The 18,474-nt window shown below is 44.9% G+C and overlaps 1 protein-coding gene across 1 annotated transcript in view; it reads right to left on the bottom strand.

The window, feature by feature from the left end:
* The window catches only part of HIF1A (hypoxia inducible factor 1 subunit alpha), a 75,151-nt gene extending 63,410 nt beyond the window's left edge, over positions 1-11,741 (bottom strand). The window contains exon 1 of the mRNA XM_077265588.1: positions 11,326-11,741. Coding sequence (XP_077121703.1) covers positions 11,326-11,357 — 32 coding nt within the window. The 5' untranslated portion in view covers positions 11,358-11,741. The remainder of the gene's footprint in view (positions 1-11,325) is intronic.
* Between the last annotated feature and the right edge of the window lie 6,733 nt (positions 11,742-18,474).

The following is an 18,474-nucleotide window of genomic DNA, read 5'->3' as shown; positions in this document are numbered from 1 at the left end:
GACGCGGCCGCCGACCGGAAGTGACGCGGCCGCGTGTCCTGGAGCCGGCAGCGGCTGCTGCACAGAGAGCCCCCGCCGAAACGGCTGCGGCCGCATGCGGGAACAGCCGCCGCTGCAGCAGACAGCGCCCGGGCCGAGAGCCCCAGCAAGGAGAAACGGACCTTGGCCCCAGGAGCAGCGCTACACTGGGGGAGGCTGAGGGACCCCCCATCGCAGGTATCAGCCGCAGATATCTTGCGGCGGGGAAGGGAAAGGCTGGGCCCCCCGATCCCCACCATCTGCACAGCACCGTCGGAGGCTACGTCTTGCAGTTCCTATCCGCAGTGGGACAGGAAAAACACTGGTGGGTGGAGTGGGGAGGGTCCTTTTAACTTGTGGTTCCTGTCCCACTGCGGATAAGAAGGACGTCCTCCAATGGTGCTGTCAGGTGGTGGACTGGAAAGTGCAAATGCAATAATAAAGTGGGCCCTAGGGCGTCAATTATCAAGACTGGCATTTTGCATGCCAGTCATGATGATGAGTGCGCTGTAGTAACTTGGCGTGTGCCTTCTTGAGGAGTTTGGCGCATTAAAATGTCCTCAATTCAGGGCCTGGAGTGCACTTCTGTTGCGTCCTTTGCCACTTGGTGGAAATTAAGATGCATGTTTCCACACTAGTTTTCAAAATAGTTGCCCAACTAAGAGTTGCACAGAAACTCAGTAATATTTCACACCAGAATTCAGGAGAAAACAGCTTGATGGTTCTGTTTACAAGTTTTACTATTCCTGAACAACCCCAGTAATGTTTTTTTTTTTTTTTTAATCCAACTTGTTCATGGGCCGTATCCGTTATTGCCGCTCAGCTCCAGCACATGAATACTGCAATACCCACTGGGACCATACACAAAACTGGCGCTTTTTAAAAATAAAATATCAATTTTTTTTTGTTTCTCTTTCGAACAGCAATTCATGCACGATCATATCTACGCAATGTAGAAGAGCTCCTGTGCCCGGGAATGAACTGCTGATCTGAGGTGAGACACCTGTGGTTTCCAGGGCTTTTATCCTTTAATCTGTAAATGAGATCAGGCTGAATAGTCATCAGCGTGTAAAGGTCGTGCGATATGATGAACTTGGCAGTTGCGCTTACATCAGCTCCGAGATGCTCGTGACACACAAAAAGTGACATTCCCAAACACTCGGTGCCTCCTGGATCGCTTACAATGTGGAGCGGCTCCCGCAGTATGAGGCTCGCTGGCCGCTCTCCAGATCAGAGCGCTCTCTTTATGAGGCATCATCTGCTGTTCATTAGCAGAGAGCTGCAGCTACAAATCTAGGTTAAAAGGCAAAATACAAAGTACACAGGGAAGGTGTGATTAGGGGAACACAATGTAACACTCGGCTTACTCATGCACAGGCATTTGCTGGGGAAACTCACTGGCTCCAAACTAGAGGGAACTGGTTCAGCCAAACTTCTCCCTGTGCACAAAGTCACAACTGTGCAGCCCCCGGGGGGCAGAGTCGTAGAGACAGAGGTCCCACATGCCATAATCTAAGCAAATAAAGGCTTTTGCGTCATCCATTTTCCCGATATATTTTATTCTATTGCTTTTTATCTTTTCCACTTTCTCATCATCAGGACCTATGCGACCATGACTGTACAGACCAATGGATGCGATGCTCCAGCCAAAGGTCTTATCTACACGGCTGTATAGCGGTGGTACTTAGTAATTCTGATTGAGGGTCTCCTGATGTAAACCAATAAGATCATATGCATACGATGCGGCTCGTTCACGCCATCATCAGAACGCTGGTCGGGCTTGGAAATTGCAGGCGTGGGATGGGGCGAGAAAATACAGGTTATGTGAATGAGCCTTTATACATCATCCACAAGGCAGAGGATACAGCGTGCAGGGCAGCCGTATACTAAAAGCATCGCATCACTCATGCACCATGACTTATCAGTCATATCCATCAGAACACCACAACAGGCCATTTCAGTGCCCCCCAGATTTCATGTGATATTATGACCTTTTCCATCACCTAGAAAGAAGCATTTGCTCCAAGAAGAATTACTTTGTTGTGAAAAGGTGTCACAGGTGGGGGCATCTATAGGGCCAACAAATGTTTATTCACAGGAGCTTATATGCCAAATCAGCGCTACAGTGGGACATTTAGTGCCAATTAGCACCTACTGCTCCATACTTAGGGTACTGTCACACAGTGCAATTTTGATCGCTACGACGGCACGATTCGTGACGTCGCAGCGTCGTATGATTATAGCTCCAGCGTCGTAGACTGCGGTCACACGTTGCAATCACGGCGCTGGAGCGATGCCGAAGTCCCCGGGTAACCAGGGTAAACATCGGGTTACTAAGCGCAGGGCCGCACTTAGTAACCCGATGTTTACCGTGGTTACCAGCGTAAAAGTAAAAAAAAAAAAAAACCGTACATGCTCACCATCTGATGTCCGTCAGGTCCCTTGCCGTCCGCTTCCTGCTCTGACTGAGTGCCGCCGTACAGTGAGAGCAGATCACAGCAGTGACGTCACCGCTGTGATCTGCTCTCACTTTCACTTGCAAGGGACCGGACGGACATCAGATGGTGAGCATGTACGTTTTTTTTTTTTTTTACTTTTACGCTGGTAACCACGGTAAACATCGGGTTACTAAGCGCGGCCCTGCGCTTAGTTACCCGATGTTTACCCTGGTTACCAGCGAACGCATCGCTGGATCGCTGTCACACACAACGATCCAGCGATGACAGCGGGAGATCCAGCGACGAAAGAAAGTTTCAAACGATCTGCTACGACGTACGATTCTCAGCAGGGTCCCTGATCGCAGTAGCGTGTCAGACACTGCGAGATCGTAACGATATCGCTAGAACGTCACGAATCGTGCCGTCCTAGCGATCAAAATTGCACTGTGTGACAGTACCCTTAGACAGGGGCTGCAAAAATTGGTGTCCTGGTGACAGGTTCAACTAAGAGCTTGGCTTTACCAGGGACAAACTTTACTGTTGATTAGCAAGTTGGAATCATACCCTTCTAAATAGAAAGTGAAAATTAGATGGTTCCATTTTGGCCCAATAACTAGCCCAGATCGACTAGTGCCATCAGTTACTGGCCCTTCATAAGGCTTAGTGCAGTGTTCCCCAACTCCGGTCCTCAAGAGCCACCAACAGGTCATGTTTTCAGGATTTCCTTAATATTGCACAGGTGATGGAATTATTGCCTGTCCAGGTGATAAAATTATCACCTGTGCAATACTAAGGAAATCCTAAAACATGACCTGTTGGTGGCTCTTGAGGACCGGAGTTGGGGAACACTGGCTTAGTGCATGGTCAGTCATCAGGCATTTCTGTGGCTCAGTGGTTAGTGTGGCTTTGCAGCGTGGCAATCCTGGGTTCAAATCCCACCAAGGACAACATCTGCAAGGAGTCTGTGTCCTCCCCATGATTCCGTGGGTTTCCTCCAATACAACAAAGACATACTGATGGGCAATGTAGATTGTGAGCCCCAATGGGGACAGTGCTGATGTTTGTAAAGCGCTGAAGGGAATATGATGGTGCCGTTTAAGCAAAGAATAATAAAGAACCCCAAAAAACAAATGATCAAATATCCCAATGTTATGGTACAAAAGTTTATTAGACATAGTCAAGTACAAGGAGAGAGGGGAAGGATAAAACATGCACATACAGAAAACAGGGCGCACTGGCAGAGATAATATCTATGTCCGGTATATGTCTGATCTCCCTACTGTATGTATAGTATGAACACTGTAGTTATATGGACATTGCACTATCCCATGTGGCCTAATGAGGTCTGTATAATGTGACCTACTCTGCTAAGGATAATTTGATGATTATTAGATGGTTTAACTGGTTGAATATAAAGGCCTGGAATAGATGTCAGTGCGCACCCCAACCCCCCCGGACATTTCAGCCCAGGAAGCCCTTGTCAGGAGGTGTGTACCAGTGTATGGAGAGCAAGGCTGCGCCCATGGGCATGTATAACTCATACATCGTTTCCCGTCCTGTGTCTGAAACAGTCGAATGCCCGCAGTGCATAGTGCTGGGATTCTTAAATCTGCATTGCACAATTATTGTGAACAAGCATTCCTAGGAACGCTCCTTTTATGATAAACATGCAATGTAAACAGGCTGCCAATCACCTAACAAACAAGTAAAACTCATTTGTTGGGTAAAATGAGCTTTTGTTTTGTTCAAAAGATCATAGGTCACAGCAGAGCATCATTCTCTGTGAACAGGACATGTGCTGCTGAGAACAATGGCATCCTATGCGCACTACTCATGTAAAGCTCATCTGTAGTGCCGATCTAAAGAAACTATCGGACGACTGATGATCGGCAAATATTTACCAATAAAAATTTTAAAAAAAGCGTATCGCCAAGTGAGGTGAATAAAGGCAATGAAGTCAACCTGGGGCCAAGAAATAATTGCATTTGTATCCTTTTAATTTTTATGCCTTTTTGACGCCGATTTATGCCTTTGCCTGGCTTCTTTTCCCCTAGTTTGCCACCGAGGGCAATATATCGGGAAGGCAAATGAGGGATTTTATATATACTGGAATTTTGGTGCAAATTCTGTGACATTAGTGGAATACAGGACTTATTCCGTTAAAAAGTTGCACTGCAGGTTAAAAACAAAAATAGAGCTTTTTTTATTTATATGCAAATTTCATGAACAATGTGTGCAATTTTGATGAATTTAGCGCAAAAAAAAAAAAAAAAAAAAAAGACAAATAATGCATTGGGCCCACCAAACATCCTTCCGAGATGCGTGGCACCTCAGTCTTGTGACCTCTAATATTACAAGTGAAATAGCCAGCATGTTTAGTCCAGCCAATCCTGTGTACGAGAGATCTTAGAGAGGGCTCCATACACATTAGACCAACCTGCAGGTATCGTCCACTCTCTAATGTGTAGGGGGTCCTCCCAACAGATGATGCTAGGAGGCAGAGAAGGGGTGTTGATACTTCTGTCCTCCCTGGAGACAAGACTCAGCAACAGGAGCCCAGTAGCAGCTCTTTCACAAAGAACAGGAGAACCCGGGAGCCCAGGGAGATGGCCATCAACCCAACAATCACTTGGCCGACAGCTTTCTATTTGTATTGAGGACTTAACTTGGCATCAAAATTCACATAATGGGATCTGTCAATCTTTGTAACAGCAACAAATAAGTAGCAATGTAGAGACTCTTCCTCCTACAAGGAAGGCAACATGTAACGTAGCATGTGAGGCTGCAGATTTGTCTTGTCACATATTAGTATCTTCTCACCAATCTGCATGAATTTCCAAAAAAAACATCACCAGAGGCGCTCAAGTCACGAGCCCTTGGCATCTGCTCCAATCCAATTAGATAACCATTTCATAGGAATAACTGGGTCAAAACTAATGAGGCTACCAAGACTAATCCTAAATGGATCGTCACCCTGCTGGCACACCTGCCCAGCTCCCTCATCGTCACATTTAAGGCTAGGTGGCAAACCCCTACAAGGGCTGGGATGCCCGCTGTTAACCAAGCAAATGCAAAAGTTGTCCGAAAAGCCAGAAATAGCCATGGGCAAGTGCACCGGTCTGAACAAGTCAGAGGCCAGGGCTCGTCCATCAGAGACGGTGTAAGGTTTCTGACAATTTCATTATCAGACACTAAGTGCTGGAATTTGACTGCAAACATCTAAATGGATGTGAAACCGAATCCTGGACTCAAATCTGAAAACGTCTTTGTATACAAAGGGGGAGGCAAAATACCTAAGGACTGAGCAGCGGAGGAGGGTCTCATGTACATAGTATAAGGGATGTAAAATGTGGAGCTCATAATTCACCCCTATTCCAAAACCTGCAACTCCCATAGACTTCAATGGGAAACACCAAACAAAAGCAACTAATTAGACAATCTGTGAGCAGGTTTTTGCTTTTTAGTCTGAGAGCAGCGTAATGTAGGACTAGAGAGCCTGATTCAGTGGATGTGTCACTTATTAAGCTGTGTGTAGTTTCCATACAATCGGGGTTTATCAGAAGGAGATTATCACTGCCAGACTAGGTCTCGTGTGCACAATAGTCCTGCTAATCTATGGAACCCTGCCCCCACTGGTTGGCAGCTTGCTGACAATGTATGCAGGAAGCTGCCAATCAGGGGTATGGGCGGGGTTATAAAGGGCTCAGCAGGGGTATGTGCACACGTCCGGATTTCTTGCAGAAATTTTCTGAAGAAAACCGGAAATTTTCTGCAAGAAATCCGCATTTTTTTTGCGTTTTTATTCCGGTTTTTTCGCGGGTTTTTTTAGCATTCTGCAAGCGTAATTAGCTTGCAGAATGCTAAAGTTTTCCAAGTGATCTGTAGCATCGCTTGGAAAACTGACTGACAAGTTGGTCACACTTGTCAAACATACTGTTTGACAAGTGTGACCAACTTTTTACTATAGATGCTGCTTAAAAGATAGAATGTTTAAAAATAATAAAAAAAATTTAAAAATGGTTATACTCACCCTCTGCAGAGAGCGGATCTCCTCAGCGGCGTCCGTTCCTATAGATGCCGGTGTGGTTCAGGACCTTCGATGCCGGTGTGGTTCAGGACCTTCGATGCCGGTGTGGTTCAGGACCTTCGATGCCGGTGTGGTTCAGGACCTTCGATGCCGGTGTGGTTCAGGACCTTCGATGCCGGTGTGGTTCAGGACCTTCGATGCCGGTGTGGTTCAGGACCTTCGATGCCGGTGTGGTTCAGGACCTTCGATGCCGGTGTGGTTCAGGACCTTCGATGCCGGTGTGGTTCAGGACCTTCGATGCCGGTGTGGTTCAGGACCTTCGATGCCGGTGTGGTTCAGGACCTTCGATGCCGGTGTGGTTCAGGACCTTCGATGCCGGTGTGGTTCAGGACCTTCGATGCCGGTGTGGTTCAGGACCTTCGATGCCGGTGTGGTTCAGGACCTTCGATGCCGGTGTGGTTCAGGACCTTCGATGCCGGTGTGGTTCAGGACCTTCGATGCCGGTGTGGTTCAGGACCTTCGATGCCGGTGTGGTTCAGGACCTTCGATGCCGGTGTGGTTCAGGACCTTCGATGCCGGTGTGGTTCAGGACCTTCGATGCCGGTGTGGTTCAGGACCTTCGATGCCGGTGTGGTTCAGGACCTTCGATGCCGGTGTGGTTCAGGACCTTCGATGCCGTCGCGGCTTGTGATTGGTCGCGTGAGTCACATGAGCGGTCACGCAACCAATCACAAGACAGCGACGTCATCACAGGTCCTGAACCACACCATCTATAGGAACGGAAGAGAGAGCATGCACCGGCGGGAACACTTCGGGGGGGGCCATCAGAGGGTGAGTATATCACTATTTTTTATTTTATTTTTTTTTTTTTTTTTTTTTTTTTTTTTTACCAATTATATGGTGCCCAGTCCATGGAGGAGAGTCTCCTCTCCTCCACCCTGGGTACCAACCGCACATAATCTGCTTACTTCCCGCATGGTGGGCATAGCCCCGTGCGGGAAGTAAGCAGATCAATGCACTCCTAGGTGTGCGGAATCCCCGCAATTCCGCCTTTTTAATGAACATGTTGCTTTTTTGTCTGCGATGCGATTTTTTCGCGGAAAAAAATGCAACATTAGCACAAAAAATGCGGAATACCCTGTAAATAATAGGAGGCATATGTAAGAGGTTTTTTCGCGTTTTTATAGCGAAAAAAACGCGAAAAATCCTGAACGTCTGCACATGGCTTCAGCATTCCAAGCTCTGCTAGATCTGCAGAAGAGAGAACAGGGATTCTATGAAAACTGCATCAGCCAGCCCAATAACTGACATTTCACTGTAATCCAGGTCATTTCCGTTATATCATGCGCTGTTCTCAAATTACAAAGCAAAAAGCAGCTAGTGCAAGTGCATTAGCCATAATATGATGCCGAGAGGGGATAAGGGGTGTTACCAGAGAAATTTACTTTCCAGAAAAGCTCCGGATTTTAGCTCCAAAATGAGCTGTGGTGGAACAACTCTGAAAATCTTTGTCAGCACTGTGAATGTGTAGTAATTAACCCTATGGGTACTGGACACCCTGGGAAGGAAAGGACCATCTGCAGGATTTTAATGTTGCAAAAGCAGCTGGATTGGTCAGTAAAATCATGAAAACAAGTAGGCCCCGAAGCCTCAGCAGAGCAGGAGAGACCGGCACCAAGGTCAACGCTGAGATAAGAATATTGTTGTATATAAAGGGGAAGTAACAAGCATTTCCTGCAAGACGTGGTTTCCAAAAAACTATAAGGAAAAGACTGCTGTAATGCAAGTAGGCAAGGGGGGGGGGGGGGGGGGGTCTCAAAATGCTTCGGAGAGCCATGCTGGGAGTTATAGTAGCAAAACAGCTGGACAGCTGCAGATCGGAGACAAATGCTAGCTAGAAGATCATTTTACAGACTTTCCCAAAGGGTTAACTGGGGTTCAGGGTTCAAATCCAAAGAAAAGCAACATCTGCAAGGAGCTTGTATGTCTTCCAGAAGATTCCCCAGGGGGTCTTAGAATTCCTCCCAGAGTCAAACACAAACTCATGACCTAACTGGCCTCCTGTGAAATTTGCCCATGGTCACACCAGATATACTTTGCACAGTATACTGCTGATTTCAGGTACAGCCTGCTATTACAGGGGTCTACGAGGTCCCATCTCAAACTGTGAATCCACCAACAACACAATGCACAGGAAAGGAGAATATAAACTCACAACCTCAACCACCCTGTCCAGTCTTTCCTGAGCATGACATGTAGAGGAGGAGGGGGTGCAAAGCAGGAATGACCCCCAGGGGTGTGGACAATAAATGAACATGGTTAGAGAGTGTGTTTATTTGCCCTGGGAAAACTGCATCAATCATAAAGCAATCTCCTGCATGACGTCTGAAGATTACACCACTACAAGACATCTTACTTTCGCAGATCAGCTCTATAAAAGGAAATTTCAGAGACATTTAGCATCCGGAGCACTAATGTAAAAGGGAGATCAGACTGATGGCCTTAAAATGGGTTGCATGCATTTTAAAGTAAAGTCCTCGAACTGCAAAAAATGTAGCCATAATAAAAAAAACACAACATAAAAAAATATAATCTCAACTTTAAGACACCCCAAAGCCACAACTCGCCGGGGAGCTCCATGCTGGTCTTTAATTACTTTGCTGCAGAGGAGAAATCAACTATAAACATACAACCGCATGTATGGCACTAGAGAGATGTGGTTAGCTACCAGGAGCAGCAATTACAGAATATGGGGCCCTACAGCAAACCCAACATGTCCAATCCTTCTCTTCACCCCCCAAGACATCTGCCAACAGGAGTCACAACGCTGCCATACACATCAGGTGGTCGATCTCCCTTATTTCAGGTTCCGACAACATTACGGCTTATGCCCGCCATATACAGGACTACTGCCACTTGCTACACGTCAGTACTGCGACCTTTGACACTGCCCCAACATAATCAACCATCAAAGTGCTAAAATTAAAAAGTCAGCCGAGTGCAGTGCAAGGAAAAAAAAAAAAAAAAAAATCAGATTGCACTCGGAGCAATGTTATTCGCTGAAGCAGTGAAGATCAGAGTATCTCTCTGCTGTATTCTGCGTGAGCACAAAAATTACCGTAATACATCACAGCATCCTATAATTGCACTCCAAAATTGGACAGTGCAAGGGAAAAAAAAAAAAAATTGCATCCTATTTTAATGAAAACAGTACAATTCTGTATCGTAGGAAACCGTAAATGGTCCTGAAAACATTAACAGCTAATGGATTGTATACGGACAGCAGAAGGATGACAAGTGAGGAAGAATTGTCCCACTCCTGTATGAGAATAGGACCGATTTTTCATACACAGGTGTGAGCGCGACCCTAAGGAAAACCAAGCGAGAAGACAAGACAGTACACATAACAAAGTGTCTTCTTAATAATACATTTCGCGGCCCCCCAAACACCATCACTATTATTTACTCTATCATTGCATCAGCTTACCAGCCATTCATAAACGTCATTGCCAAATTATACATTTTTTTGTCACTTAAATGCAAATATTTGGGGCTAAAAATTATTTTTTAAATTCATTTTTGTTGCAAATGTTGTATTGTTTTCCTTCTACAGCCTATAGTACACATGCTGGATGCAAAAAGAGCTCACTGACTGGGTCCAAGTTATGTCTTAATTTTTTAAGCTCTTCCCAGCTGATTTATGACCACATCAAAGTTGATCTTCAAAAAAAAAAAAATATATATATATATATACACACATACACACACACAATCATTTGTGATCTCTGGGAATCCCATTTTTTTGTCCTGTGGCATATGGCATTTGCATTTGACTTTTTTGTGACACATTCGTCAAAATGGCGACTGCGGATCAATTTTTTCTCTTTTAAACCATTTTTTTGCCCAGCACTAAAAACCAGTACAAAGACGCATATTTGTCTTATAAAAAATGCAGTAAATTGAGCCAACAAGGGTAGGGTCCTCACCCCTCTGTATCAGTCTGTCATTGTTAGTTTGTTTAATGTAAGTGATATCTGTAATTTGTAGTTAACCCCTTCTCATGTACAGCACCTTGGAATCAATGGTGCTATAGAAATAAATAATTCTTCAAAAAAATAAAAAAAATAAAAACTCATTCCAGGGGGGGGGGGGGAAGGACTGGAGCAATATGCAAAAAAAAAAAAAAAAAAAATGCAACAGTTGGTAAAAGCCAGCTTTTCTTTCCCAGATGTTTCAGGTAGACTTCATAAAGTGAAGTCTACCTGAAACATCTGGGAAAGAAAAGCTGGAGGAAAAATAATAATAATTAAAATAACATATATTTAACCAGACAAAAAAAAAAGTTCTAAAACAAAGCTTACGTGGTGCAAAACATTTACAGAATAAGCAGCAAATACAAAAAGCCTCTAAAAAGGCGAGGAACTTGCTCTGGAAAACTGGAAAAAATGGTGGTGATGAATAGAGGCCGTAGCAAACGGTGCAAAATTTTTAGTGAAACCTAATGAGAAAAATGATTTTTAGCCCCAAATACATGTATTTATGGAAAATAAATCAATAGCCCTTACTGAGGGAAGGGTTAAATTCGCACTTTGGAGTCCCAGAGGCAGCAGGACCCCCAGAGGCAGCAGGACCCCCAGAGGCAGCAGGACCCCCAGAGGCAGCAGGACCCCCAGAGGCAGCAGGACCCCCAGCTCAGACCCTAGAGGCGGTAATGGAGCCTTTGTGGGGCCCCAGGTACAGAGATCACTGCACACTATACAAGGACACTTCAAGGGCCCCGGCTCTGTAGAATACCCCCTGTGGAGCGCCCCCTGGCGGGCAGGCACGGCACGCAGCTCTCACCTCTTCTTGTCGTTCACAACTATTCCCTCCATGCCAGCCGGGGCAAGGAGGCCTCCGGAGCTGCGTCAGACGCTGGGTGCTGCGGGCGGACACTGAGGCCTGGAGAAGAAGCTGCGAGACGGTTATAATCCACTCAGGAAACACAAAGCCCGGGGAGGAAGTCGCTGCAGCTGGACGGAAGCGCCGTGTGCCGGAGCTAGGCCGCGCCGCTGCTGACGCAATACGTCGTCGGTACGTAGTTCTCACGCTCTGCTCCTCTCACCGGTCTGATACGGACTGTTCTTCGTCTTTTTTTTTCTCTCTCTCCCTTCTACGCAAACAAACGCCTGCGTCACCACGTAGGCGTGGTTCTCAGAGTGACGCCTTGACGTCACTAAAAGCCACCAATCAGAAGAGGCGAAAGCCGAGCCTCCTCTACTGTCTTCCCCCACGCCCACTCAGTATAAGTCAGCTGATGTCGGCGGAGGGGGTGTGACCGTGTGCAGAGAGAAAGGTCATGAGAGTGTAAAGAGATTAACCTAGTCATTACCTGACACACTGTGGCTTTTCTTTGTTTCTGGTCCTTCTCGGGATCTGGATATCGAAATTGGCTTTGTTGCCCATAGCAACACCAATCAGAGAATAGCTTTCATTGGAAAAAAATTGCAGTGTAGAAATAAACGCCGTGCTCTGATTGGTTGCTATGGGCAACAAAGGCCAATGTGATAACTAAGACTATTATTTTATTTATATACTAGATTGTGGCCCGATTCTAACGCATCGGGTGTTCTAGAATATGCATGTCCCCGTAGTATATGGACAATGATGATTCCAGAATTCGCGGCAGACTGTGCCCGTCGCTGATTGGTCGAGGCAACCTTTATGACATCATCGCCATGGCAACTATTATGACATCATCGTCGCCATGCTGTGCGGCCTCGACCAATCAGAGACGCGGGATTTCCATTATGACATCATCATCGCCATGCTGTGCCCATCGCTGATTGGTCGAGGCCTGGCGGCCTCGACCAATCAGAGACGCGGGATTTCCAGAACAGACAGACAGACAGACGGAAAAACCCTTAGACAATTATATATATAGATTGTTTACATTAAATTAGGGAAAATACAAGAAAAAAAACATTAAAAAGAATGGTTGTAAAAATATCGACAGAAATGAATATAAAAACATCACATAAAATAGTATTGTCTGCAGTGCGTATCATGGCTCCAGGTTTTCATGGGGCCCGAGCAAAAAGAGTCTCAGTGGGCCCTTTACCACGTACCACAATTCATGATGCACAGATAAGGCAGAGAAATATAGGCATAGTACAATGCCAGATATTTCACTTCTTACATAACATGAGTGATATCTATTGTAAGTTCTACAATAGCTCAGAAAGCGGATAGTATACTCCTCCATACAGTATTATGGGCACCACATAGTCCTCCATACAGTATTATGGGCACCACATAGTCCTCCATACAGAATAATGAGCCCCATATATTGCTCCATACAGAATAATGAGCCTCATATATTGCTCCATACAATATTATAGACACCACATAGCGCTCCATACAGGATAAAGAGTCCCATATATTGCTCCATACAGTATTATAGACACCACATAGCACTTCATACAGAATAAAGAGTCCCATATATTGCTCCATACAGTATTATAGACACCACATAGCGCTTCATACAGAATAAAGAGTCCCATATATTGCTCCATACAGTATTATGGGCACCACATAGTCCTCCATACAGTATTATGGGCACCACATAGTCCTCCATACAGAATAATGAGCCCCATATATTGCTCCATACAGAATAATGAGCCTCATATATTGCTCCATACAATATTATAGACACCACATAGCGCTTCATACAGAATAAAGAGTCCCATATATTGCTCCATACAGTATTATAGACACCACATAGCACTTCATACAGAATAAAGAGTCCCATATATTGCTCCATACAGTATTATAGACACCACATAGCGCTTCATACAGAATAAAGAGTCCCATATATTGCTCCATACAGTATTATGGGCACCACATAGCGCTTCATACAGAATAATGAACCACATATATTGCTCCATACAGTATTATGGGCACCACATAGTCCTCCATACAGAATAATGAGCCCCATATATTGCTCCATACAGTATTATGGACACCACATAGTGCTCCATACAGAATAATGAGCCCCATATATTGCTCCATACAGTATTATGGGCACCGCAGTGCTCCATACAGAATAATGAGCCCCATATATTGCTCCATAGAGTATTATGGACACCACAGTGCTCCATACAGAATAATGAGCCCCATATATTGCTCCATACAGTATTATGGACACCACATTGTCCTCCATACAGAATAATGAGCCCCATATATTGCTCCATAGAGTATTATGGACACCACAGTGCTCTATACAGAATAATGAGCCCCATATATTGCTCCATACAGTATTATGGGCACCGCATAGTGCTCCATACAGAATAATGAGCCCCATATATTGCTCCATACAGTATTGTGGGCACCACATAGTGCTCCAAACAGAATAATGCACGCCATATATTGCTCCATACAGAATAATGTGCCCCATATATTGCTCCATACAGTATTATGGGCACCACATAGTGCTCCATACAGAATAATGAGCCCCATATAATGTTCCATACAGAATAATGAACCCCATATATTATCATTATTATTATTTATTTATATAGCACTATTAATTCCATGGTGCTGTACATGTAAAAAAGGGTTACATACAGAGTTATAGATATCGTTAACAGTAAACAAATTTACAATGACAGACTGGTACGGAGGGGAGAGAACATACTGTATATTGCTCCATACAGAATAATGAGCCCGATATATTGCTCCATCTATATATATAATTGTCTAAGGTCCTCATCTGTCTTTCTGTTTGTCTGTTTGTCTGTCACGGAAATCCTGTGTCGCTGATTGGTCGCGGCCGGCTGGGAGCGACCAATCAGCGACAGGCACAGTCCAGCCGCGAATTGGCCCCTCCCTACTCACCTCCAGTCAGTGCCCCCTCCATACTCCCCTCCAGTCTGCGCCCACATGGCGTTTTAGCAGTCCATTAAACGGACTGCATTACACCGCGGCATAACGCAGTTTAACGCAGTCCGTTAACGCTGCCATTAACCCTGTGTGACCAACTTTTTACTATTGATACTGCCTATGCAGCATCAATAGTAAAAACATATAATGTTAAAAATAATAATTAAAAAAAATCATTATATTCTCACCTTCCGGCATCCGCGGCAGCCTTTCCCGCTCCTCGCAACGCTCCGGTCCCAAGAATGCATTGTGGCAATGACCCCAGATGACCGAGACCGCTACATCACCACGGGTTATTGCCGCAAGGCATTACTGGGAACGGAGCGTCGCGAGGAGCATAGCTAAAGACCTGGGCTGGATCCGGGGGCCGCTGGAAGGTGAGTATATAACTATTTTTTATTTTAATTATTTTTTTAACAGGGATATGGTGCCCACATTGCTATATACTACGTGGGCTGTGTCATATACTATGTGGGCTGTGTTATATACTACGTCGCAGTGCTATATACTACGTGGGCTGTGCTATATACTATGTGGCTGTGCAATATCCTGTGTATTCATTGCATTATTCTGAAATCTTCATAAATAAACTACATACATATTCTAGAATACCCGATGCGTTAGAATCGGGCTACCATCTAGTACAGAATAATGAGCCCATATATTGCTCCATACAGTATTATGTACACCACATAGTGCTCCAAACAGAATAATGAACCCCATATATTGCTCCATACAGTATTATGGGCACCACATAGCGCTTCATACAGAATAATGGGCCCCATATAATGCTCCATAAAGATTAATGAGCCCCATATATTGCTCCATACAGTATTGTGGGCACTACATAGTAACATAGTTATTAAGGTTGAAGGAAGACTTTAAGTCCATCTAGTTCAACCCATAGCCTAACCTAACATGCCCTAACATGTTGATCCAGAGGAAGGCAAAACAACCCATGTGGCAAACAGTAAGCTCCACATGGGGAAAAAAATTCCTTCCCGACCCCACATACGGCAATCAGACTAGTTCCCTGGATCAACGCCCTATCAAGGAATCTAATATATATACCCTGTAACATTATACTTTTCCAGAAAGGTATCCGGTCCCCTCTTAAATTCAAGTAATGAATCACTCATTACAACATCATACGGCAGAGAGTTCCATAGTCTCACTGCTCTTACAGTAAAGAATCCGCGTCTGTTATTATGCTTAAACCTTCTTTCCTGCAGACGTAGAGGATGCCCCCTTGTCCCTGTCTCAGGTCTATGATTAAAAAGATCATCAGAAAGGTCTTTGTACTGCCCCCTCATATATTTATACATTAACATAAGATCACCCCTTAGTCTTCGTTTTTCCAAACTAAATAGCCCCAAGTGTAATAACCTATCTTGGTATGGCAGACCCCCCAGTCCTCTAATAACCTTGGTCGCTCTTCTCTGCAGCCGCTCCAGTTCAGCTATGTCTTTCTTATACACCGGAGACCAGAACTGAGCACAGTATTCTAAGTGTGGTCGAACTAGTGACTTGTATAGAGGTAAAATTATGTTCTCCTCATGAGCATCTATGCCTCTTTTAATGCATCCCATTATTTTATTTGCCTTTGTAGCAGCTGCCTGACACTGGACACTGAATATGAGTTTGTCATCCACCCATGCACCCAGGTCTTTTTCATTGACGCTTTTGCCCAGAGTTTTAGAATTAAGCACATAGTTATACATCTTATTAATTCTACCTAAGTGCATGACCTTACATTTATCCCCATTAAAGCTCATTTGCCATTTATCAGCCCAAGCTTCTAGTTTACATAAATCATCCTGTAATATAAAATTGTCCTCCTCTGTATTGATTACCCTGCAGAGTTTAGTGTCATCTGCAAATATTGAAATTCTGCTCTGAATACCCCCTACACCCCTACAAGGTCATTAATAAATATGTTAAAAAGAAGAGGGCCAAATACTGACCCCTGTGGTACCCCACTGCTAACCGCGACCCAGTCCGAGTGTGCTCTATTAATAACCACCCTTTGTTTCCTATCCCTGAGCCAGCTTTTAACCCACTCACACATATTTTCCCCTATCCCCATTATTCTCATTTTATGTATCAACCTTTTGTGTGGCACCGTATCAAAAGCTTTTGAAAAGTCCATATACACTACGTCCACTGGGTTCCCTTGGTCCAGTCCGGAACTTACCTCTTCATAGAAGCTGATCAAATTAGTCTGACAGGAACGGTTCCTAGTAAACCCATGTTGATATTGGGTCATGAGGTTATTCCTCTTCAGATACTCCAGTATAGCATCCCTTAGAATGCCCTCCAGGATTTTACCCACAGTAGAGGTAAAGCTTACTGGCCTATAATTTCCGAGTTCAGTTTTTGCCCCTTTTTGAATATTGGCACCACATTTGCTAAACGCCAGTCCTGTGGTACAGACCCTGTTATTATGGACTCTTTAAAGATTAAAAATAATGGTTTATCAATGACTGTACTTAATTCCTGCAGTACTCGGGGGCGTATCCAGTGGCGTAGGAAGGGGGGTGCGGGGGGGGCAGGCCGCCCCGGGCGGCACATTGCGGGGGTGGGTCACCGGGCCACGGCCGGCACTGCAGGCTGCAGCTGTTTAACGCTATTGACGTGCGGGCCCGCGCCCGCACGTCAATAGTTAACAGCCGCCAGCCAATCTGAGGCTGGCAGCTGACATCATCCCAACATGACAACATCCCAGCGTGCATGTCGCCGGCGTCTGACGTCATTGTCAGTCGCCGGCGAGTGCACGCTTCAGCTGCGTGGAGAGAGCAGGTGTGCGGTCAGGTAAGCAGAACTTGTTTTTTTTTTGCAGTCCCGATCATGTGATGGTAACATTCACCGGCGAAAGAATTTAACTTGTCCATCTGAGGTCTTATTCCTGCTGCATTATTTTTTATTCTAAAAAATGCATCATAGAGAATTCAAATTCAGCATACAGGCTTTACCATGTACTCCGCTGCCGGGCCGATTGGTCATTTGGTGGGAGGGCGGGACTGTGTGTAGCAGCACCCAGACGTAGGCAGAAAGTGACGTCACTCTGGGAATGCTGGAGTGTCTGCAACCAGTCCCGCTCTTTTGCCGGCTACAGGAGTGCCATGGTGGCCCGGGCCCTGGTCTGACCTTACTTTATTTTTTTGTTATTTTGTTAGGTTAGGCTTAGATAAAATGAAGCGAAGAAAAGAAAGTGGTGCAATGTTTAGAAAAACGCGTTGTCCTGACTATTTTTGGTAACCTTTGTGTATATTGAGCCGGGGGGGGGGGGCGCCAAACTCGGGAACAGCCCCGGGCGGCAACAGCTCTAGCTACGCCCCTGGGTGTATCCCATCCGGGCCTGGAGATTTGTCAACTTTAGTGGTTTTTAGACGCCACCGTACTTCCTGCTGGGTTAAGCAGCTGACATTTAATGGGGAATTTTTATCACTAGTCATTTTGTCTGCCATAGGATTTTCTTGTGTAAATACTGATGAAAAAAAGTCATTTAGCATATTGGCTTTTTCCTGATCCTCATCCACCATTTCACCCAGACTATTTTTAAGGGGGCCAACACTGTCATTTTTTAGTTTCTTACTATTTATATAGTTAAAGAATATTTTGGGATTATTTTTACTCTCTCTGTCAATGTGTCTCTCTGTCTCAATCTTTGCTGCCTTGATTTGCTTTTTACAGAATTTATTTAATTTGCTGTATTTATTTAATGCCTCCTCACTACCTACTTCCTTTAATTCTCTAAATGCTTTCTTTTTGTCCCTTATTGCACCCCTTACAGCTCTAGTTAGCCATATTGGTTTCCTCCTATTTCTAGTATGTTTATTCCCATACGGTATATACTGTGCACAGGTCCTATCCAGGATGCTAATAAACGTCTCCCATTTTCTTTGTGTATTTTTATGTCTCAGGATATCGTCCCAGTTAATTGCACCAAGATCATCTCTCATCCGTTGGAAATTTGCCCTCCTGAAGTTTAGTGTCCTTGTCACCCCTCTACTACACATCTTATTAAAGGAGACATGAAAACTTATTATTTTGTGATCACTATTCCCCAAG

Source organism: Ranitomeya variabilis, chromosome 1, assembly GCF_051348905.1.
Source record: "Ranitomeya variabilis isolate aRanVar5 chromosome 1, aRanVar5.hap1, whole genome shotgun sequence".
Classification (NCBI taxonomy): Eukaryota; Metazoa; Chordata; class Amphibia; order Anura; family Dendrobatidae; genus Ranitomeya; species Ranitomeya variabilis.
The sequence above is the reverse complement of the archived record's forward strand: the minus strand, read 5'-3'. Positions and strand labels throughout refer to the sequence as shown.